Raw genomic sequence first — 21923 nt, forward strand, 5'->3', positions numbered from 1 at the left:
ATATAGAAATAGGACCTTTGCAGATTTAATTGGTTAGGTTAAATTGAGAGCATGTTGGATTAGGATGAGTCCTAAAGATAACAAGGCTGGTGTCTGTATAAGAGGAGAGGATGCAGAGAGCCATAGAAACATGCAAGGCAGATAGGCGAGTGGCCACGGAGGCAGAGACGGAGCCATGCAGGGGAAGTCAAGGATGCCAAGGCAGAAGTTGTGAAAGAAACACGGAAACCCCAGAGGGAGCATGGCCCTACTGAAACCTTGACTGATGCTCCCTGAACTTTGAGAGAACTTTAAGCCACCCAGTCTGTGGTACTTTGCTATGGCAGCCCCAGTAAAGTAATACAGAAGAAAAGAAAGAAAGGGAGGCAGGGAGGGAGAGAGAAAAAGAAGGAAAAGAGGAAGAAGAAGAAAGTGGGGGAGGGGGAAGGAGTGGGAAGAAGGGAGGGTAGAGAAGGGGAAGGTAGGGAGAAAAAAATTAGTGTGATTTCAGACAGTAAGTCATGCCTTAAAGAACAGAGAAAGATCATAATCTGTGGGTCTCTCTCCTCCCCTGGCAAAGTCATTAAACTCATCTGACCATTGTGAAGGATTCATGGTCAGATTCTGCCTTATTTTCTACTTCCACGGAGACCTTAATAGGCAGAACTCAGTCTCTGCTTCTATCTCCCCAAACTCTGAAACTGAATCCCCTGCAGGACTCCTCCTAGAACCTGGTCTGTCTGCCTGGCTCTGACCCACTCAAGACTGAGATCTTACATCCTGAGCCCCTGAACAGCTCGGGTACCAGATCTCTGACTACCCATCTCTGTGGATCGGTCCTTAAGACCAGATGTGGTTGTTCAGTTTATCTGACTACCCAGCCTGGTTCCCAAAACTCTAGGGCCTGTCCTGCGGTCAAACAGCCAGGTTTGGGTAGAAACATGAGTACTTGCCAGATTCCTCCTTGGGAGGGGTTAATAGTGTAGACTTTGTCAAAACTTCCTATATATGCATAATTCCCTTGAATAGAACAAATGTTTCGTACTCTAGAAAACTTAACACATGAACATCTGTACGTGCAAAAATCTATGAGAGCCAAGTCTTTATGTTTAGTAAACTGCCAATGCCATTTTGAAATCATGAATTAGCTTCAGTCCCACAAACGTATAGCTTTCATACTTACAGGAATTAAACACACACACACACACACACACACACACACACAGCCTTTTAACAGACTTATGTGAGCCTAGAAGACAGTGTAATTGCAAACAATATGGTTTGTTTATGCAATAATAACAGCAAATATTAACTGAGATCTGAACAATCTGTCACCATTATAGTGGTTTCAGCCCATAGAGAGGCAAGTTCAGGAAGAAGTATTCTTGAAGTTTCACGTTACAGTTTTTAATGCTGAAACTCACCGAGCAAAAAATGAAGTACCAGCAGCATCCATGCTCTCGGGTTCCCAAGTAGCCACCTCTACTTTTTTTCCATGGCACTGAACTTCTTGCCTTGTTAAATAGTATCTGTGACTGAGGGATTACATTATGTCTCTTTTCTCTGCCTCCAGTTTATGTCTGGAGACCAGAGACCAAGTTTTATTTATCTTTGTATCTACTTTTCTCACCAATATTCACAGCTTAGAGCTTCCCTTGTATATTTAATATCCAACTGGGAGTTAATTTGAGAAACAAGAGCTGGAGATGGAGAGTTAGGGTGGATCAGTAAAGATATGTGTGTATCTCTTTGTACCAGTTCGTGATAATTCTTTCTTAGCTATTATAATGAAAGTGAAAGTGAAGTCACTCAGTCGGTGTTCAACTCTTTGTGACCCCATGGACTGTAGCCTACCAGGTTCCTCCATCCATGGGATTTTCAAGGCAACAGTACTGGAGTGGGTTGCTATTTCCTTCTCCAAGGGATCTTCCCAGCCCAGGAATCAAACCTGGGTCTCCTGTATTGTAGGCAGATACTTTACCATCTGAGCCACTAGGGAAGTGCCTATTATAATAGTGATTATAATAGCTATTATAATAGTGATTCTTATATTGGAATATTGTACACATACCTTTTAAAATAAAAAAAAAAAGATTCTCATCTATCCCTGAGGTTGGCTTCAATTATTAGAATGTCACATAAGCATATACAAATTAAGGCAACTATAAATCCTTATATGAGTTAAATATATGGAGCTCTCACACAACTATTAAAATCACAAATTAAATATAAAACAAAATTCAAAACCAACAATGGGCTTAAGATCTATTTTAAAGAAAACAGTAGTATTATGGTTATGAATTATTAAGATTATGACAACCTAATCATCTAATCCACAAGAAATGCCTTGAACTTCTATCATATGGAAGTAAAAAAATGTACATTTAAGTTGTTTACCTATAAATGTTTAAGGTACATGTTACTTTACCAAAATTTTTGATTAAGTGACCAATCTTTTATTTGCTCAGTGCCATTTGCAAGATTGCAACTCTTAAGCACTAAATCTACCTTCATCCTTATTATTCCATGATAATACTAGTAGAATTTTCTGGTGTCCAAATACAAAAAGTAGAACATGCAAGCAACTGGCAGTCATGTCTTGTTTATCAGGGTGCCTTCCACAAAATACTGGGCATTAATTTTTTATTATTATAAAAATAATATTTAGAATTTCTTATAGAAAACATGCGGTAGTATTATGGGTGTGAATTGTTACGGGTAATATAGTAATGAAATATTTCATTCCTAAGTAAAAAAAATTTTTTTTATAGGAACCTTCTAAATGAGAGTCTTTTAGAAGATAAAAGTACTCTCCAGGAAACCACTGAAAAGGTTATTTCACCCTATTTAAGTGACTTTCACAAAATTAGACTGAATATGATACCATACAGAGCATGCAATAGACTGAAAAAAGAAGATTCTTATCTTCAAAGGATCAAATCATTACTGGTTTCTTCAATTTTATCTTGAAAAACTGAAGCTATTTCTATACCCCCTACACCTGCTAGTGTAAGTGTTAAAAGAAATTGTATGAAACTGGTAGAAATATAAATAATACCACCTTTCTGAGATGCAAACTGGCAGCTGGTGACAAGACTTTATAATTGTCTATATATCTTGACCCAATGAGTGATTTTTATCTTGATTAAACCAGTCAATCCTAAAGGAAATCAACCCTGAATATTCACTGGAAGGACTGATGCTGAAGCTGAAGCTGCAAAACTTCGTATACCTGATGCAAAGTGAAAGTGAAAGTGAAGTCGCTCAGTTGTGTCTGACTCTTTGCGACCCCATGGACTGTAGCCTACCGGGATCCTCAGTCCATGGGATTTTCTAGGCAAGAGTACTGGAGTGGGTTGCCATTTCCTTCTCAAGGGGCCTGATGCAGAGAGCCTACTAATTGGAAAAGACCCTGATGCTGGGAAAGATTGTGGGCAAAAGAAGGGGGCAGTAGAGGATAAGATGGTTAGAGAGTATTACCAACACAATGGACATGAATCTGAGTGAACTCTGGGAGGTAGTGAAGGACAGGGGAGCCTACCTTGCTGCAGTCCATGGGGTCGCAGAGTCAGACATGACATAGCAACTGAACAAGTCTACCTCCTAAGACGAATCTGAGGGACGTATCCTGTGCTGAGATGTGAACAAATATTTGGTCAGAATGCTGAGCTTTGGACACACGAAAAAGTTAAACATAGTGTTAAAAAAAAAAATCATAAAAGTAAAAGCTTGAATAAATAAACTATTTCAAATATTGGAATACTACACAAAAACAAAATTATACTGTGCAAGAACAGTATTGTTACTGAAAAATGCTGTTTAATGAAAGAAGAATGGTAAAAACAGGGTATATAACATGATTCTATGTTTATTTAAATATATTTATAAATACATAATAGAAGGTAGCTTCTATTGGTCCAATGCATGATATAGGGTGCTCGGGGCTGGTGCACTGGGATGACCCAGAGGGGTGGGATGGAGAGGGAGGTGGGAGCGGGGTTCAGGATGGGGAACACATGTACACCCATGGCGGATTCAAGTCAATATATGGCAAAACCAATACAATATTGTAAAGAAAATAAATAAAACTGAAAAAAAAAAGAAGGTAGCTTAAAAGAAGCTTCCCCGATGGCTAAAGAATCCACCTGCAATGCAGGAGACACAGGTTCAATTTCTGGGTCAGGAAAATTCCCTGGAGGAGGAAATGGCAACCCACTCCAGTATTCTTGCGTGAAAAATCCCATGGACGTATGATCCTGGTGGGCTCCAGTCCATGAAGTCATGAAGAGTCAGACATGACTGAGCAACTAAGGACAAGCATAAAAATCGAGAAAAACACCTGGAAGGCACACACAAAAATGTCAAGAGAAATTTACACATTTCTCGGATTATCTAGGGAATATACTGCGAGGGATAAAACAGACTGAATTCCAATTATAATGGAGTTTGTATTCCAGTGGGGGAAAGAGAAAACAAACAAAATAGTAAATTTACAATAGTAAGACATAGCATGTCACCTTCTAATAAGTACAATGGACAATGAATGCCTAGGTGGAGGTGGGAGGTGGGGGATACTGTCTGAATAAAGGGGTCAAGAAGACTTCACTGATGAGGTGACATTTGGGTAGTGACCTAAAGGACCTTAGGCATGTGGTGGAAGGGATATTCAAGTTTCAGTTTTAAAAGGATCCTTCTGGCTGTTTAGTTGAGCCTGGACTGTAATGGAATGGGGCAAGGGCAGAAACAGGGGGCCTAGGAGGAAATCACTGTAATTTCCTGGCAAGAGAGAACTTAGAACTAGTGTGGTCAGATGCTGGCTTCATTGTGAAGGCTAAGCCAGTCAGGGGTTCTGGTGTCTACCATGTAGGATATAAAAGAAAGAAGAGGTTTTATAGCCTCAACAGGTGGGAGGATGGGGTTGCCATTCAGTAAGACAGGAAAGATCGAGTGGGGAGATCTGAGGGTCAAGTCAGAAGGACGATTTTGAATTTGTCATATCCAAGATGCCTACCAGGAATCAATATGGAGACCACATGTGATGTAGTTAGTATGCAGAAATCCTTCTCTCCAAGAACCTCCCTTCACCCCAAGTATGAACTGGGTGCTCTTTCCCTGTGGGACACCACCAGTACCCCACACCCACACTCCCCTTGCATGAGACTACAATTGCTTCTGGATCTTTCTTTCCTCACTCAATTTTGAGGATTCTCACTGTATCCAGGCTCCTCCTACAGGACCTGGCTTGTAATAAAGTGCAGTAAGTATGGAGTTGGACCATAAAGAAGGCTGAATGCTGGAAAATGGACGCTTTCCAACTGTATTGCTCGGGAAGACTCTTCAGAGTCCCCTGGACGGCAAGGACATCAAGCCAGTCCATCCTAAAGGAAATCAGTCCTGAATATTTATTGGAAGGACTGATGCTGAAGCTGAAGCTCCAATACTTTGGCCACCTGATGCAAAGACCTGAATCATCAGAAAAGGCCCTGATGCTGGGAAAGACTGAAGGCAGGAGGAGCAGGGGGCAGCAGAGGATGAGACGGTTGGATGGCATCATCAACTCAATGGATGTGAATTTGAGCAAACTCTGGGAGATGATGAAGGACAGAGGAGCCTGGTGTGCTGCAGTCCGTGGGGTCACAAGGAGTTGGACACAACTTAGTGACTGAACAACAACAAAATATAACTGAGTTACGTTGCTGTATGGCAGAGACTGACACAACGTTGTAAATCAACAATACTTCAGTTAAAAAATTTAAAACCCTAAGAAAACCCAAAATAATCCAATTAAACATAGTCAAAGGACCTGAATAGACATTTTCCCAAAAATACATAAATGGCCAACAAACACATAAAAAAGGTGCTCAATTCATTGCTTCCTCGTAGCTCAGTTGGTAAAGAATTTGCCTGCAATGCAGGAGACCCCAGTTTGGTTCCTGGGTTGGGAAGATCTGCTGGAGAAGGGATAGGCTACCCACTCCAGTATTCTTGGGCTTCCCTTGTGGCTCAGCTGGTAAAGAATCCACCTGCAATGTGGGAGACCTGGGTTTAATCCCTGGGTTGGGAAGATCCCCTGGAGAAGGAAAAGGCTACCCACTCATGTTCTGGCCTGGAGAATTCCATGGACTGTATAGTCCGTGGGGTCACAAAGAGTCAGACACGACTGAGTGACTTTCACTGATTAGAGAAATGCAAATTAAAACCACAAGGAGATATCATCTCATGCCTGGTAAAATGCCTGATTTCACTTATATGTGGAATCTAAAAAACAAAGCAAATGAAGAAGCATAACAAAACAGAAACAGTCATAAAGAGAACAAACAGGTAGTTAACAAGGGGAGGTGGGGAGAGAGAAATAGGTAAGGGAGATAAGGAGGTGCAAACTTCCAGTTACAAAATAAATGAGTCACAGGTGTGAAATGTTCAGTGTGGGGAGCAGAGTCGATAATCACCTAGTATCTTTGTGTGATGACAGATGGTAACTAGACTTTCCATGATGATCATTTTGTAATGGATGAAAATACTGAATCACTATGTCACGAACCAGGAACTAACACAGTGTAGGTCAATTATATCTCAGAAACAAAGTCATAGGAAAAGAGATTAGGTTTGTGGTTATCAGAGATACAGGGCCGGGGGAGGGAAATTGGATGAAGGTGGTCAAAATGTACAAACTTCCAGTTATATGATAAATAAATACTAGGGATGTGATACCCAACATGATAATTTACACCAGAGTATGTTAAATATGAAAATTTTTAGAAGAGTAAATCCTGCATGTTCTCATCACAAGGAAAAATAAATTTTTATATTTATTTAATTTTGTATCTATATGAGATGGATGTTCACTAAATTTACATGGAAAAAAAAAATCAAGGAGACTCTTATGGTCTCATAATTCAAAGAAGTGAGTTTAGGGAAATAATGATTAGTTACACAGGACCTAAAATTAATTCATCCCTACTATTTTTCATTCCTCAGTTCTCAATGCCACATTTTATTACAGGCTATCAAATATAATCTTATCTATGCTTATCAGACCAATTGATCAGTAGCCTTCCAATCTGGTTAATACTTTCTGCTTCATACTGGCTGAAAGCTTGCTGGGAGATTACAGAAAAGCAGCTACAATATTCTAAGATTTAGAAAAAGCCAGTCCTCATACACACGCCTTTCACTTAATTAAATGTACAAGAATGAAGTGTAATTAATTTCCTCTTATCCTTCTAACCTCTGTATGGGTCATCCAGTTTGAGGCCGGTAACATTTTAAACCAATTATATTTGATCTTACAAAACATGTTAAAACTAAACTTCCTGTCTGTTAAATTATGCAAAAAGTGAATTTATCTTTGAAATATTAAGCAAGAGTGGAGTCAGCTGAGCAAGGAATCACTGTTTGCATTTTGGCTGAAGAAATTAAGAGATTATGCAACCAGCCCAAAGTGGTGACAGCTTGAAAATAGTAGAGATAGAACCTGAATTCGCGTTTTCTAGCACCTTTCAGAGTGAAGGGAGTGAAGGGAGAGAAGGGAGAACTCCTGACATAGGTAACTATTTTTATACCTAAAGAGTTAATCCTGCTGCCAGAGTCGATGGTCTCTGGTCTGGTGGGATTTTCCTGGCTCAGTGCATAACGGGACGTGTAAAGAAAGCAGACGGCTAGCTTTGTTATTTTGCAATCATCCATGACATTCTGTCTGCAGTTTTCCACATTATTTGGGGGCAGCCTCCAGACCGGAAAAGAGACAAAACAATGTTGGTTAGTATTTAGGTCCCTTGCATGGGAAACATCCACAGAAATTAAAATACTGGTACTAATTTATTATACAAACTTAGAGGCAGCAGTTTACATAAATGCCCCCTCTGTCCTCCAGTTGCTCCCCTAACAATGGACTGAAGGTGGTAAGAACGTGGGCAGGGTCAGAGTTGCTCCTCTGCCTGTTTGAGGGCACATAACACAGTGACTACGGGCGCAGGCCCTGGAAGCAGGTGGCCTGGTCCCTCTGTTGTGGCTCTGAAGACAGCTTGACGTTGGCAGCATTTTTAACTTCTTTGAATCTTGACATCTTAATCCATAATAATGCATACCCACGAGTCATCGCAAATCATACAAAGAGATTGTCTGTATAGTGCCTGATACCTGGTAAACATTCCACATGTGCTAGTTTTTATGCTTTAATTCCTGATCCTCTTGACTATCCAGTGACAGAAGTTCAAAGCGACAAGTGAAAACAAAAAAAAAAAGGAAAAGAAACAGACATGATCTGTAAGAATCACTTATAGGAATCATCTATAAAAGACTTCTGCCCTCTGATTGAAACCAAAAAATAACCACATTCCAAGTAAGTGGAACAGCACCGGATGCTTTGCACAGAGCTCCATCGAAATGGCAGGGCACCTCATGGTGACCTAAAAGCAACAGATGAGATTTCCCTTCTTCTTTCCTTTAGCTTGCTTGCCACCCTGCCCTGACCTGTGCACTCTAAAGGAAGACCTGCTGAGTCTCAGTTGGATATTCTGTATTGCTCATAGAGGTCCCTTCTTCCCAGATATTACTATCTTTGTTCAATGCTGTAGGAAGCCCAAGTTATCATGCTTTTACTCTCCTAACTTTCTCTACATCAGTACCCTTTTATTTTTATTTATTTATTTATTTTCATTAGTTGGAGGCTAATTACTTTACAATATTGTAGTGGTTTTTGTCATACATGTAAATCCATGGCTGATTCATCAGTACCCTATAAAAAAAAAAATACTTGACTGTGCTGGGTCTTAGTTGTGACATGTGGGATCTAGGTCCCAGGGATAGAACCTGGGCCCCCTGAATGCACAGTCTCAACCACCAGGGAAGTACCTAAGTACTCTTACTTGATAACAGCATTCATTATTTTTAAGAAATAAACCATAGTCTCTTTTTACACGCCTAATTCCAAAATCCAGCATCAGTGAGAAAAGTTGAGAACCACTCTATGAAAATGGTCACATTGAACAAATATATTTCCTCAGTATACATTCAAATGTCATCTGAGAATGTTTCTTTTGGTACAACCAAACTTCATGACTATGCATTCAAAATGTTTACTTATATCCTAAAGTATATTCCATGAACTGCACTGAAATATACGTGAGAACAGAGTTTTTAAAGCATTTTTCACATTTATGATTGCTTGTAAAATTTAGTAAAACTTGGGGAAGTCATTGTTGAACTCCATCCTGGAACGTAAGCTCCATGAGAATAGGACAGGCGTCAGCCCTGTTCACCGTCACCTCCCCAGCGTCCGGTCCAAGGCCTGGCACACACGAGACATCCAGGAAGCATTTGTTGACCAATACACTTTAATCTTAATCTACAGAAAGTAGTTTTATGTAAAATTGATGGAAATATCCTCCAAAGAAAAGAGCAAAGTGATTCAGTAAAATGGTATTCTGGAACTAAAAAAAGACCTGAATTCCTGAGCAGTAGTGTAAGTCCCTTTTGTGAGAATGCAACAAGTCATCCTGGAATTCATGTAAACTAGAAAGGCAAAGGTCAGGTGTAGGCCAAACACACATAATATCTGAAAAGTACATGTAAACGTGTCTCCCCAAACGCATGATTTCTGAGAGGAAACTCAAAAGCCAGCTGTCAAAACTGCAATTCTGACTCTGCCATCACAGATATTTCCGAATAGCAGGGAGCCATCCGGAGACCAGTGTTTACACTTAATCACACTCCCGTGAACCACTTAAAGGATGGGAGACTACAGAACCAAAGACAACTCTTAGAGGAATACAGGAGTTTGTGAGGACAAGGCTGTGAACTGGTTGAAGATTACAGAAACGCTACGATAAACACATCTTCTACATATATCACCTGATAAGAAGACTAAGTGAGATCTAGGTCTACAGCTTATGGCCAATGATTGACAGATGTCAGTCAAGAGAAATTCAATCTTGTTTCTGCTTCTCTATTGAGAACGCCCCTTAAGAAGCAGGGAACACTTTCGGTGCACCTCAAAAGCAGTAGGTATGTACTGGTTATCACTAATTTTTGCAGCAGACCATGAAGAAGAAATCCCAGTCACTATTTTAGAAATAATGAAATTAAGGCTCAGGGCAGCTAAGAATTTGCCTAAATGTATGTGATGTGATGTGCTCAGTCACTAAATCATGCCCACCAGGCTCCTCTGTCCATGGGATTCTCCAGGCAAAAATACTGGAGTGTGTTGCCATTTCCTCCTCCACAGGATCTTCCTGACCCAGCTATCAAACCCTCGTCTCCTACGTCTCTTGGATTGCAAGTGGATTCTTTACCGCTGAGCCGTCAGGGAAGCCTAAACGTATACATTAATTGAAAAGCAGAATCGGGATCCAATTCAAGTCTGACTTAAAAATTCTTCCCATGAACCCACCATCCCTCCTTGCTATACTGAAAAGATTTATGTGAAGAAAGGTAATGGGGAGCATCTCTGGAAGAGATCATGGAGTCACAACTGATAAAATCAGTTGTAATCCAGATAAATCACACCCAGGGCCCCTGAGATAAGATCAGTATGGTGACCTTTAAGAAATCAGAGGCAAACACCATCTTCGTTTTATAAGATTGCTGAAGACAAGACTGGGAAAGGACTACCCTACTAGCCAGAGTCCAAATCTTGCTTTGTATCTCAGGGTTCAGCCCTTGGCCTCACACAATGCTTAATACACAGTGAATTAAGGACATGCTATTTTCTCCATGGGCTTCCCTGGTGGCTCAGGTGGTAAAGAATCTGCCTGCAATACAGGAGACCTGGGTTTGATCCCCGGGTCAGGAAGATGCCCTGGAGAAGGGAATGGCTACCCTCTCCAGTATTCTTGCCTGGAGAATCCCATGGACAGAGGAGCCTCGCACGGGTCACAAAGAGTCAGACACAACTACTCACACACACTTATCTTCACGTACCTAAAGCTTTGTCAACCAGGGTTAAACCAATTTTGAACAGTTCCAATAGGTAGAAGGTTCAAGGAGGAAGGCAAAAAATGGATACAAAAAGGCACAAGGAGCAGTGAGAGGTCCCAGGAGAGGAATGGGTGTTCACCAAGGGGACAGGGAACCCCTACCACTTCGAGTGCTCACAGTTTTCAGTGGAGGACTAGAAGGAAGGAGGAGGGAATACATTTAGGCCCTCGTCTGTCCCTGGAATGGTTTTCAGCACTCACTCTGCCTGCAGTTGGATGTCTGGTTTCCTGTACATTTGGTGGGGGTGGGGAGCTGAATGAGAGAGAGAGGCAGGCAAATGCTCAAGGTGAAAGGCAGAGAGGAACCTGAGAGTTGTTCTCCCTTCTTCCTTAATTCCTAACTCAGAATTCAAGACCAGAAGTTCTGTTAAACTAGTTCATTTCCACTTACACAAAAGGCTTTTTACATCTGCTGGGGGAACTAATCACCACTATCACCACTACTTGGGAAAAGTCCAGGTTCCCAAAGACTCAAGTTCCTGGAGGAGGGAATGGCAATCCACTCTCATATTCTTGCCTGGAGAATCCCCATGGATAAAGGAGCCTGGAGGGCCACAGTCCATGGGGTTGCAGAGTCGGACACAACTGAACAACTCAGCACAGCACACAAAGACTAAGTTGGGCTTCCCCAGTGGCTCAGCGTAAAGAACTGACCTAATGCAGGAGACACAGGTTCAATCCCTGGGTCGGGAAGATCCCCCGGAGGGCACAGCAACCTACTCCAGTATTCTTGCCTGGAGAATCACATGGACTCAGAAGTCTGGCAAGTTACAGTCCATGCAGTTGGCTTGACTGAGCATACACACACAATGACTACGTTATAGATAACCTTACACAACATAATCCATGAAGTTGGAAACTACATCAACCAGAATCACTCTCTCATCATAAACACCACCCCCCTCCCAACAGGAGGAATTTGTTACTATCAGCCTGACTTGATAGTGACCTCTGTGATTTCTAACAATTCTAAATTTGTGATCAAGTTAAGAGAAGGCAGATTACCTGCATTTTAGACTGTCTAAAATTCCCTTCCTCAGTTATTACCGAAGCCATGCAAGTTGGCATAAAAGCTACCATCAAGCTACCACCAGTGTTTGTAGACATTCTCTTTGAACAAATAGGAAAAAAAAGTAGGTGGTTTTCATATAATGAAAAAGTAGTTCTAGCAGTGGATAGAGAACCCTGCACCTGCTCCACAAGTGAAAGGTAGACTCAGGAACTGATACTTACAATCATGCCCCGAAATGAAAGAAGGAAGCCATCACATCAGCATGGCAACAGTCTTACCGTATTTACTGCCCAGCAGGACTGTTTGAGTGTCAGTAAGCTACAAGTGAACACAAAACAGCCCGCTTTCAGACTGGCGACCCTGATCACAGGACTCAAAGAGTGAATTCCACCAGCCATAGGAAGCCAAGGACCCCCATCTCGACTGATCTCCCTGGCATCAGTTCCATGGGAGTTCCCCCATGGGACATAATCCTATTATAACATGCGTCTCCCCAACAATGTGCATGGGAAGCTGACATCTTCATTTTACATTCTGCACACCTATCAGTAGGGACCATCTCAGATCAATGGTGTCCCAAGCTCTCAGTATAGCCAAACAGTCCCATTTTACACCTTGCTAAAAGGCACCAAACCTCAGAGGGCAACCAAAATGACAAACAGCATTTTTTTAAATTAAATGATGTCTGATACTGCTGTAAGGCAGCAGCATACCCACCCAATGCTAGGGGCCATCAGAAAAACCACCAGGCATGTACCCCGAATGCGGCTCCAATTCTGAGTTGCCAGGCTAGAACCGGGCAGACACTTGGATGCTTCGTGGGCTTTAAAAATAAATAAATAAAAAGTGATCCTTTAATGATATTGTTAGAACTTCAAAGGGCTTCCTTGATGCCTTAGCTGGTAAATAGTCCACCTGCAATGCAGAAGACAAAGGAGATGCATGTTCGATCCCTGGGTTGGGAAGATCCCCTGGAGGAGGCAATGGCAACCCACCCAGTATTCTTGCCTGGGAAATCCCATGGATAGAGGAGCCTGGTGGAGTAGCAAAGCAAGCATGAGCACTTCAAAGGATTAAAATATATCTTTAAAAAATATTATATTTTCATTCTAATCCGTGGAAAAACAAAGTAGTAATGTTGACACTGGCCATTTCCTTCCTTCTCACAAGGCAGATTCGGTGTAAGCATGTTAACTCGCTGTGAAGGGAGGCACCCCAGAACTGCTGGACACGAGGGTTTCATCGTCCCCGGGACACTATAGCCAGCGAGGTGGGAGAGAGGCAGGCTTCAGGACCAGGAGGCAGGAGAGCTGCCATGTCACAACCTCGCTGCCCAGAACACAACAAAAACATGCACCCTAAACACAGATGAACCCAGCACCGGCGGTGGAAATTACAACACAAATATATTTCTCATGCAAAATAGGACCAATGACACATATTTACACGATGCAAATAAAGTGCTGAAAAACCTTTCTTTTGGGGATACCATTGTGATTATGTGGTTTCAGTGAAGGTTAATGCCACATGGGGAACTTGCAACTCTGTATAACCAAGATGAAGATAGTATAGAAAATGCACTTGGGTAGAAACCTGGGTGTGTAACAGGCTGCTAGGAAAAAACGAAAACAGGAATGACAGAAGTATATTTTCTTTTATATACAAAAACGAAGGCCCCAGGTATGATTTGCTGAAGTAGCCATCCACAAGATGTTAAATTACTTTTCCTTTGCTTTGGTTAAAACAGTCTAGGAACGGCAATCAGTTCCCCTTCTATGAAGAGCATATAAACACAGCGACAGGACTGCTTTCAGGAGAAAATAAACAACATTTAAGAAAAGAAATTAAATTAGTTTTAAACTAAAACATTTACCAATAAATAAGATTCTTAAAAAGGTAACATCTCCATCCTACAATTATGGGCATAACATATACAAAAAATAAACTTTCTCTCACAATAATAATAATTACAGGTGTTAATGCAACGAGCTAGAAAATGAAATTACTTTAATGTATCTTAAGAAAAAAAAAATCCTAGCAATCAAAAATAAATTTTAAAAATCGACATTTTTTTGAAAATGGTACATTCTAAAAGAACTAATTATTACAGAACATAATTCAAACTATTATTGGTATTTCAATGTATTCCTAAAGAAATGTTTAAAAAGAAATTTCGTACACCAGAACTGGAACAGCACTCATAATTCAGTTTACGGCTATGAGAAGGCAATCATCTTCCACTTAAAACTGTAACCCGTGATGAAATATACTTCAAGAACATAAACATTTGGTCTGACAATCTTTAATACTGGTTGAAAACAGACTGATGTTTGTTGCTGATGGGAGATATCGTTAAACCAATGTGCAAAAAAAGTGCAGCTGTCTATTTGTACTTGAGATATGTAAGACCAATGCTTCTGTACTATTTACATAGGTAAAAGATTTTAAACATAATGATTTCAGGAAGGACACTGCATCTTCTTTATGGATAATCACGTGCTACCGAGAGCCCAAAAGCTTGATGACACTCTTTAAGTTACACAAACGTATCCAAAGAAGTATACCTGTTCTTGCCCTAATTTTGATCCTAAACAAAAACCCAATTTCAAAATCAGGAATTATTTTGATCTAGGAAATCTTGGATTTGTTGCAAATGTACAAACCTTGTCTCTGAGAGCCAGGTTCCTACACTCCCTTTTCTAATCCTGTCACCACTCATCCAGCCCACAAACCCCATCAGCTGCAGAGTAGCAATACCCCAAATAAGAGTAAAAAAAAACTCAGCCCTCAAACCACCCACATGCCTTCTGGTCATGTGACATCTTCAGGGGCAGGTACAGGCAATCAAAAAGGATGAAGAAACACTTCAGCAAAGCAACCATTATTTGTCCACAAAAACCATGAAAAACAGTGATAGAAAATTAACGAACCAAATATATAAATCTGACACCATTTTGCATTTCCAGAACTTGTTTTCCTATCTGTGCACGCAGGGTTCTTGGTCAATCACCCACCCGTATTTCCTGCGTCTACACGAAGTACTTTTACTAAAGTTCTTAAAAATGTCGCCGTGACCCGTAAGTCACACAGAATGGTGATGGTCAGGAAATCAATCCACTCAATTATCACTCTGTGCGGTGCACTCCCTGGCGCAGCAGGCGGAGAGGGGGACTTTTAAAAAGGGACAGAAGTCTCTCACTTCTGAACTGGGCCCAGGAGTTCTCAAATTAAAATCAGAAATCATTAAAAAAAGGGGGGGGGGGGGGGGGCGCGGCGGGGGCCGGGTGCTCACTGGCAACATTAATACAAGACACCAGACGGGACAGTGAAACAGTTTGGTCAGAACCAAGGAACGGTTATTTCCTTGCAAAGTTTTCGGAACACCCAACCAAGCACTGCCTTATGTCCAGCGAGTACAAGTTCTCGGTAAGTTTTCACCGAAATGTGGAGGCTGGCGTTCATGGGTCGGGATGCGGGATGCGGGATGCGGATAAAGGGTGCTGAGCATCCCGGCCCCCCGCCTCTAGCTGCAGGCGATGGTCTCCAGCTGCTGCTCGGCCTCCGCGGCCATGGCCGCCGCCTGCAGCTGCTCCGTCTCGCTCTGCATGGCGCTGGGGGTGACCTGCTTGCGTTCGCTGTGCATGTTGTTCTCGTGCCGCTTCAGGTCGGACGCCTTGGCGAAGGCCTTGGTGCAGGAGCCGCACACGAAGGGCTTCTCGCCGCGGTGACGGCGCTCGTGGTCCTTGAGGTGGGACTTGTGCTTGAAGGCCTTGTCGCACATGTGGCAGGCGAAGGGCCGCTCGTTGCTGTGCACCCGCTCGTGCTTCTTCAAGTCCGGGGCGCGGATGAACGACTTGCCGCACACCTCGCAGCTGTAGGGCTTGTAGCCCGTGTGGATCTTCAGGTGCTCCTTCAGATGCGCCTGCGTGGTGAAGCCCTTGGTGCACATCTCGCACACGAAGGGCCGGTCGGCCGTGTGCAGCTTCTCGTGCTTCCTCAGCCGACCCTCGTCCGAAAACGTCTTCCCGCACGCCTGGCAGGCGATCTGCTCCCGATGGTGCCCGTACAACAGGTACTCGAACTTCATGTCGCTGGCCGCCGTGGTCCAGCCTGGGGTCTGCTCATCCTTCACTTCGCTCATCCCGTCATTAAAGGTTAAGGCCTGAGGGGTCTGGGACCCCAGGTCCTTGGACTCGGGGGTCTCCATGGACTCCACCTCCTGGCCGTAGCAATTGACCTTCCGCACCTCCTCGCTGCCCAGCTCTTTCAGGATGGCCTCCTGCACCCTGAGCGTCGTGGTGGGCGATTTGCCGTCCTCCTGACTCGGGGGGGTGCCTTCTACCGTGTCATCCGAGGGGCTGTCGTCCTGGTCTCCGATTTCCTCCACGTCGTCATCCTGGGGGTCGGCAGCATCCCCAATGGGGCGGTTGATCTTCAGGCAGTACTTGCTTTTCGACTGACCGTTGTTTTCGTCCGGGCTGGACACGTCCCGCTTCTGAGAGCAGAGTTTATCCAGGAATCGGATGCCGAGAATCTGACCGGATGACATCATTAAGTTAACATCTTCTTTTTTCACGGAGATCTTTGCCGTGTACATGTAATTCAGGACCTCTTCAAATATATCGGAACGGAGGAAATCTATTTCTATTACTGAGGAACTATCTACCTCAAGTTTCTTGAAAAGCTTTTTAAAGTAGGTGCTGCAGGCAGCGAGGACACACCTGTGCGCTCTGAACTTCACATCCTCGACCACAATCGCGATGTCGCAAAATTCTCCTTCCAAGCGTTGCTCATTGAGTGTTTTCAGAAACAGAGTTTTATGATCATCGTCATTATATTTAATGGTTTCAGACATACTGATGAAAAACTCCTACAAGAAAATGTTTACAAAGAAAAAGAATTTTGGTAATTATGAACAGTACTTTTATAAGAATTTCAGGGAGATTTTCATTTTCTGACCACTTTCTGGTTCCTAACAATTTCAGAAAAGTCACTGTCAGGAGGGGTTCAAGAACAGGAGGAGAAAAGACAGATCCAAATTTAGAGATTTCCACACTGTTCCTTCTACTTATCTTCACTGTACTCAGCGTATGCTTACTCATAATAACAACTCCTACTGAGCGCGCAATACGTGCCTGGCATTGTGCTATGCACTTTTCATGTCTTCACAAAGGCAGTGATCAAAGGACCTTGAGAGATAGGCATTATTACCCTACTTTACGGATGAATTGAGGAACCTGCCCAATATTCTAGCTATTTAGTGGACCATCAGGGCTCTAGCAAATCCAGGCACTCTAGTTGCAAAACCAGTGCTTCCTGATAACTAGAGGTAATAATGACAACTCAGCTTCAAGGCAGTGCCGTCTGCTATGCCTAATTTCATGCCGAGGAAGATTCAGTAAAATAACTAGCAGCTCTCAAGGTTCTGTTTCCTTGACGGAAGAGACAGATCACTCCTGCAGACCCAGAGAGGGAAATCATTTCCAGAACACTCCATTCAGTGTTGTCCTCTAGTTTTTTCACACCAGTGTTGAGCTACTTCTGAACAAGGGGCAAAGTTTAATAGGACCCTCAGAGAATCAGATGACATTTGGGAAGACAGTGACAAGCAGCTTCTTTCCCCTTGGATGCCAGTCTATCTGTCATCCGGATCAAAGTGTCATCAGAACTGGATGCACATGACAAGTGCGGGGGGATTTTATGAGCCAATGATATGTAGAACTGGCAGGGAAGATATCTGCCACGTGTTAAAGAAGTGATCATTTTTAAAATAATGTATCCTGTGTGTTTCTTTTCAAAAACCTTGCTTTTCTTTTATTCAACCAAGCATAAGTATGAGGAAAATACCTAGTCCCCTAAAGAATGCTAATACATAACTGAGAGACATTTTAAAGCTGACACCAATAATATTCTAAAGACTTAATATGCAAAGTCATAGTTACCATGAACAACTCAGGCTATTATCTTAATGCTTTAAACACCAAAATCTTCGGATCAGAATAACTCTGATCAGGGGCACGCCAGTCCTACAAGAGAAAAGGACATACAAGAGTAAAGTTGGCTCTTTCCCTATCCCCAGTTGTAAACAAGAATGTTTTCAAAAATTGATTTTTAAAAAGAAACTTTCCTTTTTTGTCCTGTCACTGGCACCTGTACCCATTTTCAGGTTGGGAACAAAGAGGAGGGTGGCTGGCAGCGTCGGGTTCAGCTCTGAACAGATATGAAGGAGAAAAGGTAAGGGCTGGAGCACTAGCAGCCTGGAGGGGGTGTGAGACGGGAATGGGAAGGAGGGGCTGGGGAACCACTAAGGGATTCCCCCCACAAAGCCTCCGTCTGTATTTGCAAGGATTTTGATTGCTGCACAGATAGGGTAAAAGCTGGTAAGTACCTCATTCCCCTACCATTTCCTGCTGGATTCACAGCCTTCCACATTTTTTTCTGCTTGGCTTATATAAACATAGACTATATATCTTTTTACATCGATATATATAGACAAAGTTAAGAAAAGTACATATACTCAACAGTGGGGGACAGAGAACAGTAGCTGTTTATTTCTATCCACTCTTCTGAATGATGTAGTATAGTTACTTAAATCACTGGTCTTGAAGCTTGCATTAGAGAACTCCAGGTGTGTCTGCCTCTATCCCTACAGGGAAGCTCAAAGGATTCTAGATTATTTCCAGTTTAAACTCCATTTTGCAGACCAACATCCTGAAAAACATCAAGCCTTCTCTATTGAACCGTGATCACACAAACTCGAGTGTGGCAGAACCAGAGTCCTGAAAACCGTCTACAGAAAAGCAAAAACATCATTAAGCTGCCTAAAGTGGCAGGCTGTTTTCTTATTTGCCAAGTGCGAGGACTGGGCAGAATAATTTCTATGGGTGCACCCCAGCCTGTAGCCGTCTCTCTGGAGCTTGTGGGATAAAGGTGCATGGACCTGGCACAGGAGAGGCGTACAGTACCCATGGCAACGTACTTGGATTTTTTTTTTTTTTTAAGCCTATGTGTTATTTGGCCCCACTCTCTCTCCAGATCTCCATTTTCCCCCCTCTGTTGAGATGTTCCCATTGCTAAGTTCAGGTGAGTCAAAAGGGAAGATCCCCGTTGCCAGTATCCCTACAGGTGGAGGGCAAGATGCCGCCCCAACCACACCTCCTGGACGAAGCTGCCCCTGCATGTCGTTTCTCCAAAGCGCCGGCGCGTGGGGTCCCGCAAAGGCGAACCTACAGAAGCCGCGGCGACCAGCCGGCCGCCTCCCCGACCCCGGGGCCGCCGCGACAATGGCGGCGGCACCACTTCCCGGTCTAGAGCTCGCCGCTTCTGGATGGGGAGGGAGCAGGGAACCGAGCGCAGGACCCGGGCCGCCTCCGGAACCTCTCCGAGCCTCGCTCCCATCCCGCTCGGCCCGGGAGGTGGGGAACGGGATCCAGCGGCTGGCATTCCTTCCCGAACAAAAGCTCCGGCCCGGGAAGCCGGGCGGAGCACCAGCCGTTTTCCCTTTTAGAATCGGGCTCTTCGGCGCGGGCTAGGGCCGCGGCTCCTAGCGCGAGAGGGAGGACCCACGGCGGCCCCGGCGGCGGAGATCGGGAGCGGGCGTGCGGCCGGGCTCCGCAGCCCCGCGCCGCGCCGCGCCGCGCCCCGCTCCGCCCGCGAGCCCGGAGCTCGCGCCCCGCGCACTCCCCGGCCGGCTCGCGCCGGGCCCTCCCCCGCCCTCCCGCGGCCGGGGGCGGGGGCGGCGCGCGGCCGGCTTCCCGAGCTCCGCGGGCGCTCCCGGGAGTGCGAGCGCGGGGGTCCCGGCCCCCTCCTCCGCGGGCTGCTGGGGGGCGGCGCGGCGGGGCCCGCGGCGCGGAGGGGCGGCGCCCGGCGGGCCGCGCTCGGCGCCGGGCTCCGGGCCGTCCCCACCCCCATCGCGGTGCACTGCGGCGGTGCGAGCGGGGGCGGCCATAAACTCCGCCGCCGAGGCTCAGCGAGCGCGCGCGCGGGGCCGCCACTGTCGCCGCCTGGCCGCTGCCCGAGCCCGCTCGCCGGCCTGCGCGGCCCCCGGAGCGCCCCGGCCCCACGCCCGGCCCCGCTCGAGCCGCGCCACCGGGGCCGCCCGCACCTCCTGGAGCTGACGGGTGCCCCCGAGCGCGGCGAGAACGCGCTTCTTCCGGGCAGCCCCGCCGCGCCCGCCGCCCCCGCGCCCGCCTCGCGGCCGGCCCGGGCCCCTTCCGCACCCCCGGCCCGCGCTTACCTGCAGCCTGGCACAGCCACAGACACTCGCCGTGGGCTCCCCGCGCTCGCTGCACGCAGGCCGGGGACGGGATGGACGCGGGGCGCGGGGGCACGGTGGGTGGCAGTGTGTTTTGGATTTTTTTTTTTTTTTTGGAGTTTGGGGAGGGGGCGGGGTGGGGGGGAAATCGTGCACGTCCCTGATGGTAGCAGCCCTCCTCCTGCACGGGCACAGAATGTCTAGCCGGCCGCGAACACCCCCACCGGCACCCCCCCCTTCCCGTGCATGCGCGGTGCGGGCCAGGGGGAAGGCGCGCCGCCGGCTTGCGCAGGCACGGAACCCGACCGGGCCTCTAAATGGGAGAGCGGGGAAAGGGTTAATCCGGGACCTTGCGACGCTTTCGTTGGAGTCTACGGGGCCGCCCCCGGAGGGCCCTGGCCTGCGCACGCGCGCGCACGCGCGCGGGTTGGGGCGCGCGGAGCCCGCGCGCGGGAGAAGGGGGTGGGCGGGGCCGGGGCGGGGCTTAGGAGCGGAGGAGCGAATGCACGAGCGCCGCTCGCGGGCACCCGCCCCGCCTGCCGCTCCCGCCTCCCGCTCGGACTCCCGAGCTCCCGCCCGCGCCCGGCGCCGGCGCCGGCGCGGCACCGGGGACGCGGGAGCCCAGCGCTCCCGTGCGTGTGCATGTGCGTGGGCAGTGCCGCCCTCGGGCGCGCGCAGGGCGGGCGCCGCGGCTGCGGGGCTCGCCCGCGAGTCCCGGACGGGCGTTCCGGGCACCCTGCCTTCCGCGCTCGCCGGAGACAGCGAGACGCGCGCTCGCGGGCGTTGGGTCTTAGCGGGTATCGCCGCCGCATTTTGTCTATGGGCGAGTTATAGGCGCTCAGTAAGCGTTTGTAGAAGAGATGCAAAGGTGGTATCTTTTCATTTGGACTGTAAGGGGCGATCCCAGTCCCAGAGAGGAAAGGGATCTCATACACACACACACCCAAAGCTCGGGAGCCAGTCAGGGACGCGCCCACGCTCCCGCATCTCCCCGGAAACTCGCAAGGAAACGTCTCGGGGCTGGAGGCCGAATAGCCCATCCCTGGCGGTGGAGCCCCTGGGTGAGGCTTCTTTTGCAGCTCGCTCGGAGAACTCTGATAACTCAGCGCCGTTTCTACATCCCTGTTGAGCAGAGTAACGACTCCTGTGCTGTGGGAGCATCATTGCCTCCCCTCCCTTGCGGTGACGGTGCTGGGGAGTCCCTCCCGCTCCCCCGTTTTCTGCTCATCTATGCACAGGAAGCTGGACGCTGCCGCGGCTCCCTCGTGTCGCTTGTGCAGCTTTATCACACTTGTTTTAACAGTGTTTCGCCAAAACATTCGTAATTCACATCTAAAAATTAGAGCAGGACCATCCTTGTGGGCTTGTGCGATAATTACAAAAATTAATGCTTGTAACGGGTCCATCATACACCTTGAAGAAATTATATTATGATTGTGTTTAATTCCAAAGAAATTCTGTTCGTCCTGAGGTGATTTGTTGTACTAATTGATGTCGGTTTCAGCGTTTCCAAAGGTGCTTTTCATACACATCCTTTTTGATGTTCACAAAAGCCTGAGGGTTAGTGGGTCTGTTGAATGAAGCGAGGTAGAATAGACCAGTTCTAAAGTCAGACATACTCAGCTCAAATATTGGGTATATGATCTAGCTTCCCTAAACCTTACTTCTTGTTCTCTGATACGAGCAGGAAATTGTGAGGATT

General features: G+C 45.9%; 1 protein-coding gene across 5 annotated transcripts; it reads right to left on the reverse strand.

Annotated features, from left to right (window-relative positions):
* Positions 1-13048: 13048 nt before the first annotated feature.
* Positions 13049-20492, reverse strand: ZBTB14 (zinc finger and BTB domain containing 14). 5 transcript variants are annotated; one of them, XM_061130634.1, is made up of 3 exons: positions 20204-20492; positions 17910-17993; positions 13049-16837 (listed from the first exon to the last, which is right to left on the reverse strand). In XM_061130634.1, the coding sequence occupies exons 2-3, from the start codon at positions 17910-17912 to the stop codon at positions 15491-15493; spliced, it is 1350 nt and encodes a 449-aa protein (XP_060986617.1). In that variant the 5' UTR covers positions 17913-17993; positions 20204-20492; the 3' UTR covers positions 13049-15490. The 5 variants fall into 5 exon arrangements, with proteins under 5 accessions (XP_060986617.1, XP_060986613.1, XP_060986616.1 ...); XM_061130630.1 differs by having other exon boundaries at positions 17910-18177; XM_061130633.1 differs by lacking the exon at positions 20204-20492 and adding an exon at positions 20072-20086 and having other exon boundaries at positions 17910-18177.
* Between the last annotated feature and the right edge of the window lie 1431 nt (positions 20493-21923).

The sequence above is a fragment of the Dama dama genome, chromosome 27 (genome assembly GCF_033118175.1).
Source record: "Dama dama isolate Ldn47 chromosome 27, ASM3311817v1, whole genome shotgun sequence".
Taxonomy (NCBI): Eukaryota; Metazoa; Chordata; class Mammalia; order Artiodactyla; family Cervidae; genus Dama; species Dama dama.